This window comes from Penicillium verhagenii (genome assembly GCF_028828195.1).
Source record: "Penicillium verhagenii strain IBT 33310 chromosome Unknown utg000006l_segment0_segment0, whole genome shotgun sequence".
NCBI lineage: Eukaryota > Fungi > Ascomycota > Eurotiomycetes > Eurotiales > Aspergillaceae > Penicillium > Penicillium verhagenii.
In genome coordinates this window covers 3,116,286-3,134,796 of record NW_026643170.1, presented here as the reverse complement: position 1 = coordinate 3,134,796, position 18,511 = coordinate 3,116,286, and the positions used below count along the sequence as shown (strand labels likewise).

At 45.7% G+C, this 18,511-nt stretch overlaps 7 protein-coding genes across 7 annotated transcripts; 2 read left to right on the top strand and 5 right to left on the bottom strand.

Moving 5' to 3' along the window:
* Positions 1-650: 650 nt before the first annotated feature.
* On the bottom strand, positions 651-845 carry N7466_006548 (uncharacterized protein; the record flags this gene model as incomplete). Its single annotated transcript, XM_057165945.1, has 1 exon — positions 651-845. The coding sequence occupies one exon, from the start codon at positions 843-845 to the stop codon at positions 651-653; it is 195 nt and encodes a 64-aa protein (XP_057021544.1).
* A 1,601-nt stretch (positions 846-2,446) lies between these two features.
* On the top strand, positions 2,447-4,950 carry N7466_006547 (anoctamin family protein; the record flags this gene model as incomplete). The annotated part of the gene is made up of 4 exons (XM_057165944.1): positions 2,447-2,591; positions 2,660-2,813; positions 2,883-3,177; positions 3,229-4,950. The coding sequence occupies 4 exons, from the start codon at positions 2,447-2,449 to the stop codon at positions 4,948-4,950; spliced, it is 2,316 nt and encodes a 771-aa protein (XP_057021543.1).
* Positions 4,951-5,575: 625 nt separating this feature from the next.
* Positions 5,576-7,063, top strand: N7466_006546 (uncharacterized protein; the record flags this gene model as incomplete). Its single annotated transcript, XM_057165943.1, has 1 exon — positions 5,576-7,063. One exon carries the CDS (start codon positions 5,576-5,578, stop codon positions 7,061-7,063), a length of 1,488 nt encoding a protein of 495 aa, XP_057021542.1.
* Positions 7,064-7,806: 743 nt separating this feature from the next.
* On the bottom strand, positions 7,807-9,462 carry N7466_006545 (uncharacterized protein; the record flags this gene model as incomplete). The annotated part of the gene is made up of 5 exons (XM_057165942.1): positions 7,807-8,217; positions 8,287-8,678; positions 8,726-8,917; positions 8,982-9,243; positions 9,313-9,462. Coding segments are annotated over 5 exons (1,407 nt in total), but the record flags the coding sequence as incomplete, so codon positions are not given.
* Positions 9,463-11,101: 1,639 nt separating this feature from the next.
* On the bottom strand, positions 11,102-12,697 carry N7466_006544 (alpha-hydroxy acid oxidase; the record flags this gene model as incomplete). The annotated part of the gene is made up of 9 exons (XM_057165941.1): positions 11,102-11,177; positions 11,247-11,323; positions 11,395-11,648; positions 11,712-11,786; positions 11,839-11,991; positions 12,048-12,282; positions 12,350-12,452; positions 12,511-12,544; positions 12,604-12,697. 9 exons carry the CDS (start codon positions 12,695-12,697, stop codon positions 11,102-11,104), a joined length of 1,101 nt encoding a protein of 366 aa, XP_057021540.1.
* A 922-nt stretch (positions 12,698-13,619) lies between these two features.
* On the bottom strand, positions 13,620-14,516 carry N7466_006543 (dihydrodipicolinate synthase family protein; the record flags this gene model as incomplete). Its single annotated transcript, XM_057165940.1, has 1 exon — positions 13,620-14,516. The coding sequence occupies one exon, from the start codon at positions 14,514-14,516 to the stop codon at positions 13,620-13,622; it is 897 nt and encodes a 298-aa protein (XP_057021539.1).
* A 699-nt stretch (positions 14,517-15,215) lies between these two features.
* Positions 15,216-17,075, bottom strand: N7466_006542 (transcription factor domain-containing protein; the record flags this gene model as incomplete). Its single annotated transcript, XM_057165939.1, has 2 exons — positions 15,216-16,262; positions 16,323-17,075. The coding sequence occupies 2 exons, from the start codon at positions 17,073-17,075 to the stop codon at positions 15,216-15,218; spliced, it is 1,800 nt and encodes a 599-aa protein (XP_057021538.1).
* Between the last annotated feature and the right edge of the window lie 1,436 nt (positions 17,076-18,511).

The window sequence follows — 18,511 nt, the reverse complement described above, 5'->3', positions numbered from 1 at the left end:
ATTTGGGAGAAGGGAAATAGAATAATTCACAGAACTGAATATTGGGCTGAATACCCTCATACACAAAGCAACTATTTCTGCAATATCTAATGTTTTCTGAATGTTTGAATAGATGTTTCCCCGAATCTTCATAAAACCGTATAGTCCCCAAGGTTCTCACATTCGTACTTATAGTTTGGCACTAGTGGGGGCAATCCAAAGCCAGTTAGACTTGGCGTTAGGCAACCTTCATTTACAAACGAATAACTAGACTTGTATTATTAGATGGTCAACTGGCATACCAGTTCCTTTGTCAATTTCAGCACAATTTCAGCACAGACATAGGGAGTCAGCAAATCATAGACAGTTTCCAGGTATACGCCTGGGCAAGGTGGAACAAACATCCAATGAAAAAGATCACATAACAACATTTGAGAAAAGAAAAATATTGAGAGAAACAAACTCGAGACCAATCACAAAGATGATCTTATAAACTCATCAATTGATGTTCATTATGCGTGACGTGTGTCCTATAGCGCGCATCCGTGTATGGTATGGTACGCAAGGAAAAATCCAAACCTACTCGCAAACGTAATCAGTCTGAGCTGCAATGTTCACATCACTTGAAAGTGTTGTTATGTAGTATATCATACCAGACGTGTCCAGGTTCTTCAAGTCTCCAATTGCGCTTCTCTTGGCGTAACCCCTTGCTCGCCGTCTATGGATTTTCGTAGACGAGGGTACGCAAGTAGGAAGAAGACGACCACAGCAGTCAGGATTAAGAAGGTGGGCAGGAACATGAAGGTGAACAAAATCATACTCAACCCGAAGGTGACATTTTGCCCTTGAAGGAAACGACGGGCCATGATATCGAGTAGAGTAGAGAACATGGAAAATCCAGAACGCAAAAGATGAAGTTCAACTTGAATTCAGATTTGAATTAATAATTAGAGCCTTCAACAAAAATCAGGCTGAAGATTCCCTTGAGTAGGTGAGGAAGCCTCCCAGCTCTCAACTCTTGAGATAGATTTTGCAGGAGACCTGGGCAAATTGAAGATTTCCAAATGATCGACCGGTTTCCCCATAGTCAATATATACCCGAGATGCAATGTTTGAGCCTTTGTAATTACTAATGATCCAGGAAGTTCCGGATATGCACCGCCATTGTGGCTACCAGAAACCAAAAGTGGCTTGTATGTCCGGAAACTGAGATGCCTTGACCAATTGTTGGGAATATCGTCATAAATCCGAGAGGGATTTCTCCACTCGGTGGAGCGATAGTTTTCTCATTTCAGATTGACTTGGCAAAGGTTCAAATGAAATTTGGTTACCACCAAAATCAAGGAAAAATCGGACATGCATATTCTGATTTCTTTATACGTAGGCAAAGTTACACGTAATTTAATCCCTGGGGGAAAAGTAAGTCCTTACTGGTCTACTAGTATTCAAACGCCACCGCTATTACGAAGGAAGATGTTCGGATTTAAAAACCCCATAATATCCATAATATCCATAATTCCCATTAATTCCCATAATTTCTGGGTCTTCGTCTTGGCAATACCTGTCAAGGGCCTCAAGGCAGCAACTTTTTCAATATGTATTTTTTTTCTCTCACTCCGTGCTTGAAGCGTAAGATCTCTCTTCCCCCTGATAAAGAACACAATTCCCCTCTCTGTTATATGTATTTTGCATGATGCAAGACAAAACTTTATGCTTCATTTGTTCATTCTAGGCGAGGTGGAACCGCCAGTAACAGGCCAACACACAATTTGTGGGCCGTTCAGACATCCTGATTAGCGCCCGGGCGGAATTACCTGGTTACACTGCAGCCAAGTTGTTTTAAAAGACCAGTTCATCTTCTATGCGCGCGCATCAGGTCTTGACCTAACATAAGGAATTCCACATATTCAAATCTGTAGGACAAATATGCCGTATTGAAACACCCTTGCTGCGATTTTTGAAAAGGGGCCGGTAGTAAATTGGACATTGCTATCAAACCGCCGATCGGGAGGTTGCAGTGGCGAACTTCGTGCAATCAAATCCGCCCCGTAGGGCTGAACCTCATGAAGCTTGGCTATGGATCCCGGCAATGAGGTCACGGTGTTTTTCTGCATGCCACACGTAGCCTCGTAATTATCCCAACGCCCCCTGGCGAATTGAGGAGGTTTTTTTTTTCCCAGTCAAGGGTCCATCCTGCGTATTAGTATTGGTTTAGTAGCTTGAACTTTGAGCCACTCAAGATCGTATCGTCCTCAAAATAGACCGGACTAAGCGACCTGGGCTTCCAAGATTCCCGCAGTGGACCCCTGCATATTTGTCTCTCTTCCCCCCTCCCCACAATCCTGGACCTCCAATTTGCTCTATCTTTTTCTCTTGCGCAACTCACTGCACAGCTCTTCACCGTCTTTGTGTGCTCCGATCTTGCCGAAACATTTTGTACTTGCTAGATCCCTGAACGTAGGCAACTATGTTCGGGGTTCGAATGCTTCCGATCCCGGGCTTTTTGGGTTTTCGGCTCCCAAGGCTCTTTGCGGGGCACAGCAATCCTCGTGACGAAGAAAATGACATCCTCGGCATTGATTGGGTTCTAAAGTATGAGTTTGACAGCATAGGTGCGTACTTGCTTGCACATTCTATTCCCGAAAATAATTGATGCATATACTGACAATCCAATCCCCAGACAAGGAGCAAGCGAGTCAGGATTTCGAGGCATTGATCAGTGATTTGGAGGAGGCCGGACTGCGCGTCCAAGTTCGCCATGGTTATGGCGATTCTTTGCTGGTGTTCTTGCGTGTTCCCCGCGAACAGCTGGGAAATATGGTCCATCAATCTAGGTAAGATCACGTAAGCGCATTGAGCTGCGAGACAATATACTGATCGGAGATTGGGTGATTTGTCTCTAGGGTAAAGGACTTTCTGCATTCAATCGTTCACAGCGTCCCTGCCGGTGACGAAGATACTGTCGCCCACTCGGAAACCCCAGCTGAAGAGTTGCGTTCGGTATACCACGTCGTGACATGGAGCAAAGAACTGGGTGGTGCGGGGATCACTCCAAACCACGGGAAATGGGAGAATGTCACAGCTTCATTCCCGCTTCATGATATGGATGCCTGTTCAGAATTATCAGGACAACTGAATCGCAAAGCACACTTGACCACCGAGGACCTCGACACGATTCGCGCGTTGTTCGGAGAAAAGGTATGCCACCCCACCACCTGCATCAGCCCCGACGGAACACATCATTGACAGGATCTAACCTTTATTTTTTATCTTCTTCTCCAGGTCGCTTTCTATTTTGCATTCATCAGCAGCTACTCTGTCTTCCTGATAATACCGACCGTCCTAGGAATTCTGGCTTGGCTATACCTTGGCTGCTCCTACTCAATAGTTTTCGGCGGCTCCCTATGTATATGGGCCGTGGTATTTGTTGAGTATTGGAAAGTCCGCCAGTACGAATTGAGCATCCGATGGGGTGTGGAAGGGGTTGGGACATTAAAGGTAAACCGCCCCGAATGGTACTGGGACAAGGAGGTCAGGGACGCAGCCACTGGACAGGTGTTGAGAACTTATTCTGGATGGAAGCAATTCTTATTGCAAACCCCCATTGTTCCATTTGCGATAACCGCTGCCACCCTACTAGGAACTATGGTTGCGCTGGTTTTCTCCTTGGAACTATACATTGAGGAGTTTTATCCTGATTTCCTCTACGGTTATATTCAATATTTGCCGCCGCTCATATTCGCACTTTCTCAAGGCACCATCGGATCGTGGCTCAACGGTCTTGCAACCCAATTAACATCGTACGAGAATCACCGAACCCAAGATGAGTACCAGGTGGCGCGGACACAAAAAGGATTCCTTATGAGCTTTATCATATCCTTCCTGCCGACCATATTGACGGCCTACGTTTACGTGCCCTTTGGTAAACAGCTTGTGCCCCGTTTGGCACTTTACTGGCCAAACCTGTTCCGTATCGACCCAAACGATCCGAGTTTCCAAATCGACGCGCAGCGATTGGCACAAGAGGTGAAAGCCATGTCTCTTGGTGCACAGGTGGTGGATTTCTTTGGAGAAGTGGTCATGCCCTATATCCAGCATTTCATTTGGCAAAAATGGAGTGTTTACAATGATAAAAAGAAGAGTGTCTCGCGCCAGCGCAGCCTCTCTACTGCCACCGATTTTCTTCTCATTGATTCCTCGGATGAGCGCAACTTCCTGGAACGAGTCCGCGGCGAAGCCGGTGCCAACCAGTACGAATCCGATGACGAGCTTCTCGAGATGTGTGTGCAGTTTGGCTTCCTGGCCCTGTTCGGCGTTGCATGGCCCCTTATGGCCCTGGGATTCCTCGTCAACAACTGGATTGAACTCCGAGGTGATCTATTCAAGTTAACCCGGGAGTGCCAACGACCCCCACCTATCCGGGCCGACTCTATTGGTCCCTGCATGTTGGGACTGGAAGCCCTCACAATTTTTGGCACAATCTCGACCGCAATGATCGTGCACATGTACCGCGGTCCGATCGAAGAAGTCAATCCAACATACTTGGCTCTCAGTGTGATCTTTTCGGGGGTTGCCTACATGTTCGTGAAATTTACTGCTAAGACCGCATTTCAAAAGATCTTCAGTGAGACCAAGCGTGGCGACGCAGCCAAGCGCTACGCCGTGCGGAAACAAATGCTAACCGCCAGCAAGACCCAAAGTGGTACCTCTGGTTCTCGAGTGAACCAGCGCGTTCGTTTCCATGAGCGAGTCAATGTTTACGGGTCGGAACCGCCTCCTTCTCCTGACGGTAGCCCGTCGCCTGAAGGTGACAAAGAAGGACCGCAGGACGATTTACTAAGAGGATCTGACCGGCAATCTGAGTTTTGGACGCGAATGTCATGTGAGCCCAAACAAGCGGGTATGAAGATGATTCGTGCTCTCCGAACACAGCCTGCACATAGTGGGAAAGGTTTCTCCCGGGCAGCATGAGCTTTCGAATTTTCACACATTTGAAATATGTTTCTTGTTAGCCATTGAGCATGTATGTATGGAGTATAGCGCCGCATATCTTAAGTTTTTCACTTTTTTTTTTAGCCATATCTTTGTCTTTTTTCCCTCCCCCTTTTATCTGGTATTGTCTTTCACGCCTAGTAGAAAATGGCTGCCTGCTATGTATAATTATTCCTATGAATGGGTCCCCCTGCCAAATGTGGATCAGCTGTACTCCGCACTGAGGGCTAGAACCAGTAATAACCCAAAACTTTGAAAAGGAAGGAAACGGGGACGGCCAAGTAAGGGGTATGCATTATAATACCCATTATTAATAGTACGAGTGTCATCGTAATAAATGGCAAAGCAAAAATAGGAAGAAATGGGGATCTTCATCGTGTTCAGCCCTACAGGGCGGCGCCAAGGAACCGAGTGGATCCCATATTACGGGATCCAATTCTATACCGCCCGCAAATTCCCCCATTTTTTCCCTTTCAATCTTCTCTCTCTTTATTACCTCCAATCCCCTTCTCTTGTCCTCCTTTCTTCTCCTTGTGACTCCTCACTCTCCTCGGGGTCTTGTAAAGGACTCCTCGACATGTGAACCAGGTCCCATGATTTCACAATGGCACGACCCGGTGACTCCTCCGACACTTTAATTTCCCCTCCCTCCCCAGTCTACCACCCCAGACCCCAAACAACCCTCATGGAATCAGAATTGGAACTCTCTAATCTTGAATCCCCTCCGCCTCCCGATATTCCAAAGCTCTTTCGTGAGGAAAGCGACATTACCTGGCAAGAAACCTTCGAGTCAACAAAGGATCAGGTACCACTCGTCCGGCGACGTGGCAGGTTCCGACTTTTACACCAGCAGCAATTCAAAAACAGTCTACTCGCCAGTGTCGGATATCTCGAGCTCGCAAATGCGGGAGACTTTGCTGCAAATGTTTGGAATACTACGCCCGTGCCGACCTTTGCGGCCGTGTTGATGGGGATCGGTGGCACCTTGGCGCTGTTTATGGTGTTCCTTGCGATACAGGATTTCCGACTGAGTTGGCGGAATGTAAAACTCCTACGCGAGGAACGAGTGCATATACAGCGATTACAACAGTACCATTGCAAGAACCCGGAGTTGACACGGCTGCTGGATGCGCGGTTAGGCGTTGGGGTGCGTGAGATCGGCACAGAGGTCGTGGACCGAATCCTTATGGACATGCTTATGGGTATGGGATCGGTCCTTGTTGGTGTTGGTACATTGATGGCGATCGGGGGCGCGAACCCCCGTGTTTATAAGGCGAGTAACCTCCTCTCGGGTTACATTGGTAATGCCCTGGCGGCATTGTTTGGACTTGGCAATGCCATCTGGTCGATATACCTGATCTACCGGTTCAAGAAACACGATGAAGCCGTGGTCGCTGGTGAGCCTAGTGATGATATTAGGCGCCGGCTGCGTCTACGATTCAAACGCTTCCAATGGCACTCGATCGTCAACAGTGTGAATGGAGTGGTCGCAGGTGCTGCGTCAATGGTGACAGCTGAGCATTGGGAAGGATACGTGGTTCTAATCCCATGTATCATCTCATTGATCATGTGCAACTATTTCTGGCGTAAGAAGCTGGGTTATGACCGGCCCGTATTGGATCACATCTCCCTCGCCAAGTTGCAGTTGACACCTCTCCTGGAAGACCTGGAGTACGTCATCGCCATGCAGCGTGGTCTTGCCGACCCAGATCACGCCATCCCACAACCCATTGTGGATACCAAATCCTTAGGCTCGATGCTACAATTTATCGTTCGAAACCGTATGCTGGAAACATACGTTGACTCTCTCGCACATGATAAGAAAACAAGTCCCCTCCTTTCCGAAATCCCCAATACCGTGACGGCCACCTCCCATGACGAAATCATCATTTCTTCCGATGTTCTCCTCCGTCTCTTTATTTCCAAACCCACCCATTCCCGAATCCTTTTGAACCACGCCGCCAAATTTCTTCTCAAGGAAGGAGTTCAAATCTTTACGCATCGCGAGCGACATATGTTAGAATTATTGGGATACGCCGTCTGGCGGGATCAGACAGCGACCGAAACAGAAGGTACCCTTGAGCCCAAATAATATTTAGAATACTTGTTTTTCGGCGACTGGCTCGTCATTCATATGCCATTGCATAGCATGCGAAGATATTTTTTTTTAGATTTGCTGAGCATGTTGGTTACTAAGCATTTTATTCTAGTTAGTCATTCAATTTATCCTTTGCCTAAGGCAAGATTTATCATATCATTATAATTTTCATAATGGTCATGTCCCCTACGTACCGGATTTCCTTTGACGATTCTTGGCTTCCTTTTCTAGATTAGTGCTCACCCCCTCGCCGCTTTAACTTCACTCAGTAGATCTGAGCACGGCATTCGGCTCATTGATTTGATCAGGGAGTCTTATGTAAGCATTGCTCAGGCTCACTGAGCGGCGAGCCTGCGCAATAATGTGATTCGCTCACTGAGCGCACTCCACAGCAGGCCAATTACATTCTGCTCATTTCTACCTAAAGGAACAATAAAATGAAGCATCAAAGGTTGTGGAGAGCGAGAAGGAGATGGGAAAAGAAAATTCTTCACCGCGCAATTCTAGGCAACTTATTTCTTGTTAGGACAAGCTCCTATTAAAACAGGCACATGAAGGAGAACAACCCATGGATACAAGCAGGTGGATTTGATATGAGAATGGATACGGAGGTGGAGCTGGAAGGTATCTCTGTTGATTGCCTAAGGAGAGATGGAGAGAGAGAGAAAGAGTGGGAGAGCCCTGGATGAATGGCGATACGACGAGATGGACCCCCTATGAAAACCAAAGTCATCCGTTCAGGAGTTGGAGTTGTCGGCGCAGGACCAAGAACCACCACCTTGGTAAGAGTTGATTATCCCAACAATCGAGCCATAAGTCCCTGATATCACTAGAAATGTGCCAGAAACAAGTACAAACACACACCAGCACACCATCATCCGCCATTTGTATGTTTGACTAGATTTCCCCTTCCTCCAATTATCGTAGAGCCACATACAGGCCATGGGATGGAACGAAAGGAAAGTACCAAGCATGGCACCGATAAGAGACACGAGACTATCGAAAACTGGAATCCCACTAGCGATCAGATACGCAACGATGGAGACACTTAACGTAGAGCCGAGCCACGCAACCCAGTGCACAAGCGTGTTTTTGGTAAGATGTGTGGAGCCTCGTAAGATACGAACGAAAATGTACTTGCTCGGAACCTTCTCTTCATTAGATTTTCAAGCTTCAGAGGGAGAAAAGTGGAAATATTTGCTTTGTATCGAACTCACATGTGTCAGAAGGATTGCGCTTGCGAGTAACCCCGGGGGGGCAATCCCGTACCCTATCTTTTTCAAGACTGGGCCAGCTGTGCCGATGGCAGGGGAAGCGACGTAGGATCCGGCATAGTAGTATACAACAACGCCTACTACAATATACGTGATCGTCACCACAGTTTGACATACTATCAAGGCCTTATTATATTGGCGTGGATCGCGCATTTCCGATGCAATGTTGAAAAATGCCGGCGTTCCACTGTAGGCAAAAACCATGGATGTAATTGCGGAGACAGCATCCGCAAAGTCGGGATTATTGAACAGTTTGTAGTCTGACTCCCATGTGCCCGTCTTTGGCGCTAGAGAAGGGCGTCCTTCTACCCCTACCGCGATGGTAATTGTAAAAACTAATGTGTGTTAGATGGGTTCCGAAAGCAGAATTCCAGACACATACCAGCGATCAGAACACATATGGCGCCGACCCATGCCAGCCAACTGATCTTGCCCAGTGTTTGTATACTCGAAAAGGTGAAGGTGATTATGGCAGCGATAGCAACAAATATGGCGGTACAAATGGCATGGTTCGATAACGCGTTTAGGCAGATAGATATGCTAAGCATAGCCGAACCGGAGACGAAAGTGAAAACTAAGAGAGAATGGAATTAGACAGCTGCAGATAATTTGAGGTAGATATGAGAGATGTCACCCACAAAGGCAGAATGCAATACCAAAGACCTCCCGACCAATGCGGCCGAAAAGCATCTCCCCAACGTCGTCAATGCCGTACACATGACGGTGCTTGACTTTGAATTCTCCCACTATGTAGTTGGACCATGTCGTTATGGCACCAACAGTGCAGAGAAGAATAACGCCTGGTATTAATCCAAGCGTGTCAAAATTGGCGGGGATTGAAAGGACGCCTAGGCCAATCTGTGTCTTCATCATCAAGGCAGCTGTCCCCAACCACCCAACCTTGAAAATTTTAGTAAATAACTCGTTAATATTCATTCATTTGGTTTTTCTATTTGAATCAATACATACATTGCGGTAGTTGGGACCTTCCTCTGTCATATCCCCAAACACAGCATCGTAGCGTTGATCCTTGAGGTCAAGAACTTCGCCCACGTGTGAAGGGGTTGGTGCAATGTCCGGCAAGTCGCTCTCGTGATTATCTTTAGACATATTGAATAACTAAACAGAAGAAGAGATCTAAGATGATTTCTTTCGACTCAGATAGGGGACTGGCATCTGGCAGACTGTAAATACCTTTCCGCCTGTCACTTAGTACCAGGGGGCCTGCTCAGGTTGATATACGTCTAACCCCGGATTCTGGATTTACTCCACCTGGGCATCCTGTAATAGTGCCATCCGGATACGCTCGCCAGATTGGTATGGGCGAATAGAAGCCCTCATAACCTCGTAGAAAGCTTTATCAATGCCGTTTCATTGGTCATGGTCGGTGGGAGCACCAACACCCATATGATTCAGTGTCTATCCTCTACCCCTTTGTTTCACAGAATTCTACCCCTTTTATTGTCCCCTAATCATTATGTATTCCCAAGGATGAACAAGGACCATTTGAAAGGCCTTGCCACATAAAATAGGCTCCCTGGTCATTATCCTTTACAAATTATCTAACACGGATTTCGAGAAAATGGGCTTTGATTTCAAGCTTAAGAGTTATGTGCCCATGGATAACGAAACACCCGTATCTTTCTATCGCTTATCTTTCCTTTGGCTAAATATTTCGTGGTTTTGACCAACTTTGGAAGCATAGTGTGATAATAGTGTGATAGGAGAACTCCTTCTGTGTTGGATCAACGAATGATATCAACCTGCATCAGCCATGATAAGGTCATGAATTTTAAGTGTGAGTCAAATTACGATTTCCTTTTTTTGATATTCCCGGACTTTCCCCGTACTTACTTACGCCTTCTGATGACATTTTGGATTACAGTGGCAAAAGGAAGGTAACCTGTCAAGTGGAAGGCGATTACGCGGAAATTGTTCCTTCCGGGGCTGTTGATCACACGCGGGGTGGGCAATCTACATATCGCTTTCCCAAGTGCTTTTTGCGACCCGCGGGCGGATATCCGGTGCCTCAAGTTCATTTCTCTCATTGATAAATGAGTTACCTGCTCAGACTCTGTGACCTCACGTTCAGCGAATATTCCGCTGCGCGTGAGGTGGGGATAACCTTACTCTCCGCCGTGGCTAGCTTCCTCTCTTCTCCAATTCAGTTCATTTTGCTCCATCTTACATTACACTGCTTTAAGTATGTAAGTCTCTAAAATAATACAAATTAAATCTTGCAATCATAGAATTATTCATTCAATATTAAAGCATTCTCCTGTATTTACTTGACGCGAGAGGTTATGTCTCTGGCAAATACTAATAAGTACCGCGCTATCGCCATATGATGATTTAGCTGGCATTCAAATTTGGAGACAAAGAATAAATCCTCTTATCTAGCAGATAATATCTCTTTTCTAATGATAGGAAAGCCATTGAGGGGAAAAAAAGGAAATGACAGAGAAAGAGAGAGCTAAAGTAGATTCGAAAAACCAGTTCTTCGCTTGAAATTTGGATGTGAATATCCAAAAAAAGAAAAAGAGACATCCTAGCACGCTTATGAACTACTGACATCTCCCACATTTAATGACTAACGACTCGGAAGTTTCATGATATATCTCCTCAATTTCAAGCCCGTAGACAATAATCTTGCAGGCAACATTTAGATATTCAAATATACCTTAGGTGCTAAATATGTGGATGGTTGCACGCGGCACCTCCTCACCGTGTTGTGTCGATCTGCATTCCGACTCGGAGGTTACAATTTTGACAACTTGCCATTCGATTCCAACACGGAAAGAAAGGAACGGTCAATGTCCTTAATAGATCGACAGCTATAAGACAAAACAATTAGCACATCGACCTGTCTCTTCAAAGGGTTGTAGGTTTAATCTTCAACTTACCCAGCAAGTGCCATTGTGATACGAAGTTCTTGCAGCAATATTTTGATAGCTAGCTCGACGCCTGTCTGACCTTGGTACTAAATCAAAGGAAAGAGAGTCTAGTTAGCTGTCTGGTGAAACAGATGGAGGATATACTTCGTTGACCTACCGCTAGTCCCCAGATTGCGGCCCTTCCAATGAAGCAATGGCTCGCTCCCATTGCCAAGGCCTTGAAAATGTCAGATCCACGTCGAATACCACCATCAATAGTGAGTGGAATTCTTCCATTGGCCACAGGGGCACATTCTCGTAGTATGTCCAGTGTTGCAGGAACTCCGTCGAGTTGCCTCCCTCCATGATTTGACAGTACTATTCCATCAACACCATGCTTGATCGCAAGTTCTACATCGTCGGGTCGATTTACTAGATCAAAAAAACAGTTGTTAGTTATTGGAAGTTTCCGAGTCGAAACAGTGTAGGAATCACCTCCTTTCAGCCAGATTTGCATTTTTGAATGCTTCCTCAACCAAGGGATGGTCTCTTCCCAATTCGTACTCGGGTCTAGTATAATAGAATTAGTAATTTCAAATCAAGCGGAAGGTGAATGAACTACCAAAATTTGCTCCGGGGGATTTATCAGTGCTATGGCTCAGAATATTAGGCCAAGACATGTTGTCAGGCAAAGTAAATTTGTTGCGAAACTCATTAAGTCGCTTTCCAAGAACGACATTGTCGACTGATAAAAACAAAGCCTTGTATCCGCATGCTGCATCATGGTAAAAGTTAGAGAGGTCACAAATTTGGGTGAGTGAAATTGCTCACCTTCAGCTCGACGAAGCAGTTGGATTGTAATTGAGCGGTCTTGCAATATGCACATCTGAACAGCATAAGGGTTATCTCTTGCCTGGGCGGCGACATCCTCCATCGAGCAGGTCGAGTATGATGATAGGATCATCCCGATTCCCTTTTCTGCTGCGGCCCGTGATGTCGCGACCTCTCCTTCTGGATGAGCCAACTTGTGCATTGCAGTAGGGCTCAGTCCCAATGGGAATGCCGTCTAAGTTGTATCAGTATCTGACGATTCGTGATGAATGTTTGTTGATCCTATTCAAATGTTAACAAACCTTTGTGCCGAAAATCTCGGCGCTGGTATCAATTTCGGCGACATCGACTAGGACTTTGGGTCTAAGCTTGTATCGATCAAAGGCTGCTTCGTTGTCTCGAAGGCTAAATATATCAATATTAGTTTAGGTGTATATTAGACTTCACGCTCCGAGGCACACACGTTACAAGATCCATGGCGCCCTCATTGTAATAATCTAGAATTTAATCTTAGTACAACATCGAATGTGGAGCATCTCTTTTTCAATGTCGGTACCTTTGTACATCTGAGGAAGAATCGCACTACCTAAAATTTTGAGATCATCAATACAGCATATATTGGGATCGTATTCATCTCCTCGGTTTGCCATTGTGGCTAGCGTTCACAGGTGGATAAGGTCCGCGGGTATCAAATGTGCGAGTTTGTTTATGAAAAAGGGCTGAAGTCAATATTTGACTGGCTTACGCAGGTTTTTATTAACTGGCGAATTCTAACTCGTCCAGAAATTTGGACCCCCTAGGTTCATCGCGCGGGAAGTTGACCTTCCAGGTTCAGTGCACGGTAGAGTAGCGAGTCATGTTGACTTCCGAATACGATTTGACTATCGGAAGATGGTCCCTTTTCGGATTTCCGAGGAACTACCTACTACTAGTAGTATTCTACAACCATTATTTTCAGACAACAACTATTTCACTCGATTTTCAATGGTCATGCAGCCCGAGCTTTCCTGGTAGGCTAAACTGATTGATGAAAGTGCCCCTTAGCTAATAGTCGTGGTCGGTTGGTTCATCTTCCACTTCATTTTTGTTCAAGTCCTGCCGTTCACCATTTTTCATCCCCGCAGTCTCCATTGAACTTCAGATCACCTCTCAAAATTAAAAATCACCCTACTCTGTAAGTCGCTCGCGTTCAATGTAAAAGAAAACGCGTCGTCTATCATAGAATTAGCTTCCCTTCCTTCTTTCAAACGCCGAAAACCTTTAGAACATCAATCAACCGTTTGCACTTCCTACACCAGGGAGGTATTCTTTTTTCAAGAAGAAAGAAAGAAAGAAATCAAACACATTCTTCGAATTAAGAATAAAGATATATCAGATAGTTTTATGGAGCGCCGTTGAGATTACGTATACAACATTCAAACCACGGGGCCAAGAAGCTTTAATTTGCACAGTAAAATCTGATTGATATGGCGCGAGTAAATCTATGAACATTCCACCTTTCTAAGAGAAAATTGTGACTTCAAATGTTGTTATTTACTTGCAGGTACCTGAGAAACATATCAAAATAACCACTTATGCAACTTGCACCTTGGCTTCAATCAACAACCGACGAAGCTCGGCCTGGTCATCCTTCTTCAGAAAGTCAAAGGGCTTTCGCAATCCTCCAGTTCGATAACCTCGAATTTCCATACCAGTCTTGATAGCAGCGCAGTAACTGTGCGACTCCAAAAATTTGGCAACGGGATATATCTGTGCCCAGATCTCCCGACCGCGTCGCAGATCATTGTTGACAGCTAAAGCATTCCACAATTCCACCGCAAGCTCGGGAATAACATTGACAGCACCCCAAATGGCGGCAGGTGCCCCCGCAGCAATTCCGTAGAAAGTCAAGGTATCCCATCCATTCATAGCCGAGACATGTTCGCCGTGCGCAAAGACGAGCTCGGTGAACTCTGGTGCGTTTCCAGAAGTATCTTTAACCCATTCGACGCCGACCGTCTTCAAGCCGGCAATCTGAGAAGGATTAAGAGGCAGGCCACTAATGGAAGGAATATTGTAGTATACAATCGGGAGTCCCGATACTTTTCGTACTTCTGACAGAAGTTCCTGGAGTTCTTCGTAGGTGACAGGGTCGTAGAATGGAGGCACAACCATCACAGCATCGACTTTGTTCTGTGCTGCGTGGGCCGCGAGTTCAATCACCTCGGATGATCTGGTGCTTCCGATACCAGCGATAATAGGGCCTCGTCCAGTGGTGTATTTGACTGTGAGCTCTACCAATTGCTTGCGCTCTTCGAGAGTCAGGACGGTGAACTCGCCGGTACTACCACCGGGCACGAGGCCGTGAACTCCGGCATCGAATTGACGATCTATGTGTGCCTTGAGGCGCTCAGCATCAATGCCCTTTCCATCATCCGTAAAGGGCGTAATCAAGGCAGTAAGAATTCCGTTGAAGAGTTTGGCAGGCATGGTGTTTGGTTATAGAGGGAGAGTAGAGAAGAATGGTATACTCTTTGCTTCAAATGTTGTTGCTTGAGATCTGAAAACATGAAAACGAGAGACATTGTTTCTGTTTATATGCGTTTAAATGAACATCAGTCGTTAATGTTAATGTTGTATAATATCTCAAGGTTGTTACATTCATCATAATTGGGTGTTGTTTCTTAGGAAGAGTCGCCTGGTTAGGCAAGCAACGCAGAAAGGGGAAGGCAACTCTGAAAGGGATCGCGGGAATCTCCCGGCCCTCACCAATGCATTGACTCCACATTTTCTAAGAGAAAGCGACAATCTGCTGTTCGGGCATCCGAACATTGGCATTGGGCATGTCCTAATCTCTATACTGATAGTCTTCATGATGGGAATTTCGACCAATCTTTCACCTTACCCCGCAGGGCCGCAGTTGCCGACCGAAAAGAGCATTCGTATTTCCCCCCGACGTAAACAGGTGGCCAGATATTGTAAAGGAGGTATCTTGAATCAAATTAATTGGTACAGAGAGTCATATCTAGTAAAAGGGATGCTATTTAGCCCTTTCTGGAAAAAAAAAACGTTTGTACCGGGATTTGGGACGGAAATGGCTTTATCAGAATAAAAGTAGCAAGAAACGCTACAACGAAAATAAAATATTAAATAGAAGATAAGACATCAAGAGAAGATATAAACAAGGAATCATGCCAGGATAAGCCACTGTAATTTTTCCTTTGAGTATTCCATCCAACTGAAAGACATCGACTCGCCAGGCTTTGGAGGCATATCAGCGTCGCTAGTTCTGCTGTCTCTGCGCTTCCAAATTTCCTCCATGACCTTCTTGGCAGAAGAGTAAGAGGCTTGTCCACTTTGAACACTTGCTCTATCTAGCCACTGCAGGATACTTCCTCGGTCGTTAGTTTCGGTAGCTTCACATCCCCCCATAAATGCGGGCCATGCAGTTCCCGGTCCATTGAGACCATTCTGGGCAAGAGCTGCATCCCACCTATGAAGTTCTTGAATAATCTGAGAGACATATCCCTGCAGAATGCACGGGTTTACTTGTCGTACTCGTCGGTAGAAATAAATGACTAAAGCAGCGTTCAGGGCTCGAGTCATGTGAAATTTTGGCTTCCCATCGCCAGGGAGCATTCGTCTGGATGTAAAGGAGCAAATCATTCCCTCGAGATAATTGGAGCGCCGATGAAGAGCTAATTGCCTTTCAGCACTCATGGTGCAACTTTTGTTGTTTATTTGATCCAAGACGTTTGCTAGACGTGTTGTTTGGGAAAGAAGTCCGAGCCAAGTTTCTGAAATTCCGTTTATGGTGGAATGTTGCTCGTCTGGGTAGTTTCGTGAGTCCACTAGATGAATATCTCCAAGGTTGCATTCAACATCTTTCTGATCTCCCACTTTCAAGTCGCTATCCGATTCATTTGGTTCAATGCGTAAAAAGTCGTCGAGCTCATAATTTCCATCTCGTTGTGGCAGAGACCCATGTCTGAGAGCAAGTATATTCGTCTCTTCTGAATTCAAGTGATGTGACCAGAAAGCTTCACATGGAGTTGAATGAGGAATCTTATTGTGAATCACCAGCGTGCTTTCACTCAAAATTCTGATCCAGGTGTACTGATGGTGTAAAAGTCGAGCTCTTCGGGAGAGACGCTTTTTCACCAGGCCTCTTGACCGAATAAGAAATTCGATATTAATTAGATGGTATCGAGCCTCAGTCTGATTCTGTGTTAGAACCTATAGAGGAGAGGAGAGGTTAGAAGCAATTCATCACAGGCTCTGGCCAGAAATACTAACAGCATAAGTTGTGAGGCTCAGCATCGCCATCAACTGATCTTTATATTTCGCTTTTGTCCGACCCTTCAACTCTAACTTGAGAGATAAATCCAAATGTGACTTGGCTTCGCTGTGAGAAGATATGGTGATTTTATCCCAGTACTGACTTGACTTATCAGGTACAAAGTCTGGATGAATGGACAAGTGATATGATGCACACGCAAGAATAGCATAAAGATTTGATAGGTTAGCGTGCTTTATTGGTATTTGCTTCATGTAAATAAGTTGATCGAGTGTTATCATCGCAGCTGGGATATTCAGAATTCGTAATGGTGACTTTTGTGTCATGGGCACCCAAGTTATTTGAGGCACAACATGCTCATCAAAATGTCTCAGTAGAACATTTGCCTCCAGTAGCGCGTTCGAATTTCCCATTGTACATTCTAGGGCGGGTAAGTCGTGCCTTGGTGATGTGGTGGGCAGTCCGTTCGGCGACCCAATGAGTTTGCTAGGGATAGCCCAGGGAACGGCAAAGCCATCTTCAAATGCCGTAAACTGCGGTGTCCCGACGTAGCCCGCTTTGGGTGGTTCAAGATTAAATATGTCATCCCATTGTAAAAAGTTGTCCAAATTGCCAAGAAAGTCTTCCGCGACCGAGAGGTCCGGCAGGGGGATCATGACTGGCGATCTGGTAGTCTTCAGCAGCGACCGGTAGTGATGCGAGTTGATCGCCAGGTTTTGAGACTTTGTCGATATTGAAATTCGAACACTCATCTTCGGCTAAGTTCAAAATACCAAAAGGTCCGATAAAACTTGCGCGCTTGTCAGGTTTCTCGAGATCTTTGGCGTGAGTGTCTAGATCGCTTAAGAATTGATCGATGGAAGAGGTTGCGGCCCAGTCCACAAGCTCCGAGCTCATAATCACCCTTTCCTGCTCTGAATTTCTCGGGTAAAAGTTGTAAGTAAGCTGTTGGTTATCATGGCAATATGGGAAAGCGTTCTTCTAACCTGAGTAAAGGTGACGGCGCACATTGGGCCCTGATTTCGGTTCTGGGACCTGATCGGGGTCATGGGATGAGTCGATCCATTGTATACCATGGTCCAGACCTTCACAGACGATATCTGCAATCTGACACGTCTTGCAGGCCGGACGTGCTTGGTCGCATTTGACATGCCGCCTGCGACATGTTTTGCAAGCACCAAGAGAATGGGTTCGGCGATTCAAGTGCCTATTTCGAGAATTGCGCATAGTGATATGCGTTTTGGCACCAGTGGCTCTGAGTTGGAAGATCGAAACCCAGTTAATAGCCGGGAAATGCTTTCCAAGTGCGGGGAAGGAATCGTTATCGGTCGGTGGCCAGCATCACTTCAAGCTGAGCTTTGGAACAATCGAACAAGCTTGGAAATATGTCAGCCAAAGTGGGGTCATCATCTTTGTCGTCTCCATACCTTTATCTTTTATCACGGCCACTCATGGCCTCCGACTCAAACTGCAGCGCAGATAGAGATCATCCGAAACAAATTTATTCTGAGCCCAAATCCTCCAAGATATTTGAGTCGACAATGATGAGTTATTAAGGTAAATAATTTGTTAGAAATGGCTGATCAAATATAAGATAACATTTGAAGCGACTCCGAGGGCGACTTTCACCCTTGAAGCAGACCTTTGATGTCCATGTGCCAATATCTTGAGTACTTGTTAGACATGTATTTTTCTCAAGGCCCTCATTAAGCTTGAAAATATCGAATGCTGCTTATAATAGGTGAAAAAGACAACATTTCATGCGTTGAAGTGTGTACATCGATGGCCGAATGAACCCCGTTTTAGGACTAGCGCCCAACCGGCCAGCTCGGAGCTGCTGGATGTTTTGCCTTCTTAACTAGAGTCTAGTACAGTAGTACTACTACGATCAGAAAATCATCTTTGGCACATTCAATGTTGAATTTGAAATGTACCTGTAAACACAGGCTCTGAGAGCACCAGGGAAATCGATATAACATTTCTTTTTTTTCTTTTATTCCTCAACTTCTCGCTTTCCCCGACAATGCCAAACGACTCGGAGTAACCTTCCTACAACACCTCTGAAATTTAAGGGGCCAAGAGCAGCCATACGAATTAGGAAGGCAATGATTAATTAACCCTGCCTTGTCGTCGGAAAGACTCACTGGCCACACGACCTATGTCAACGGAAGAGACCATTTTTACAGCG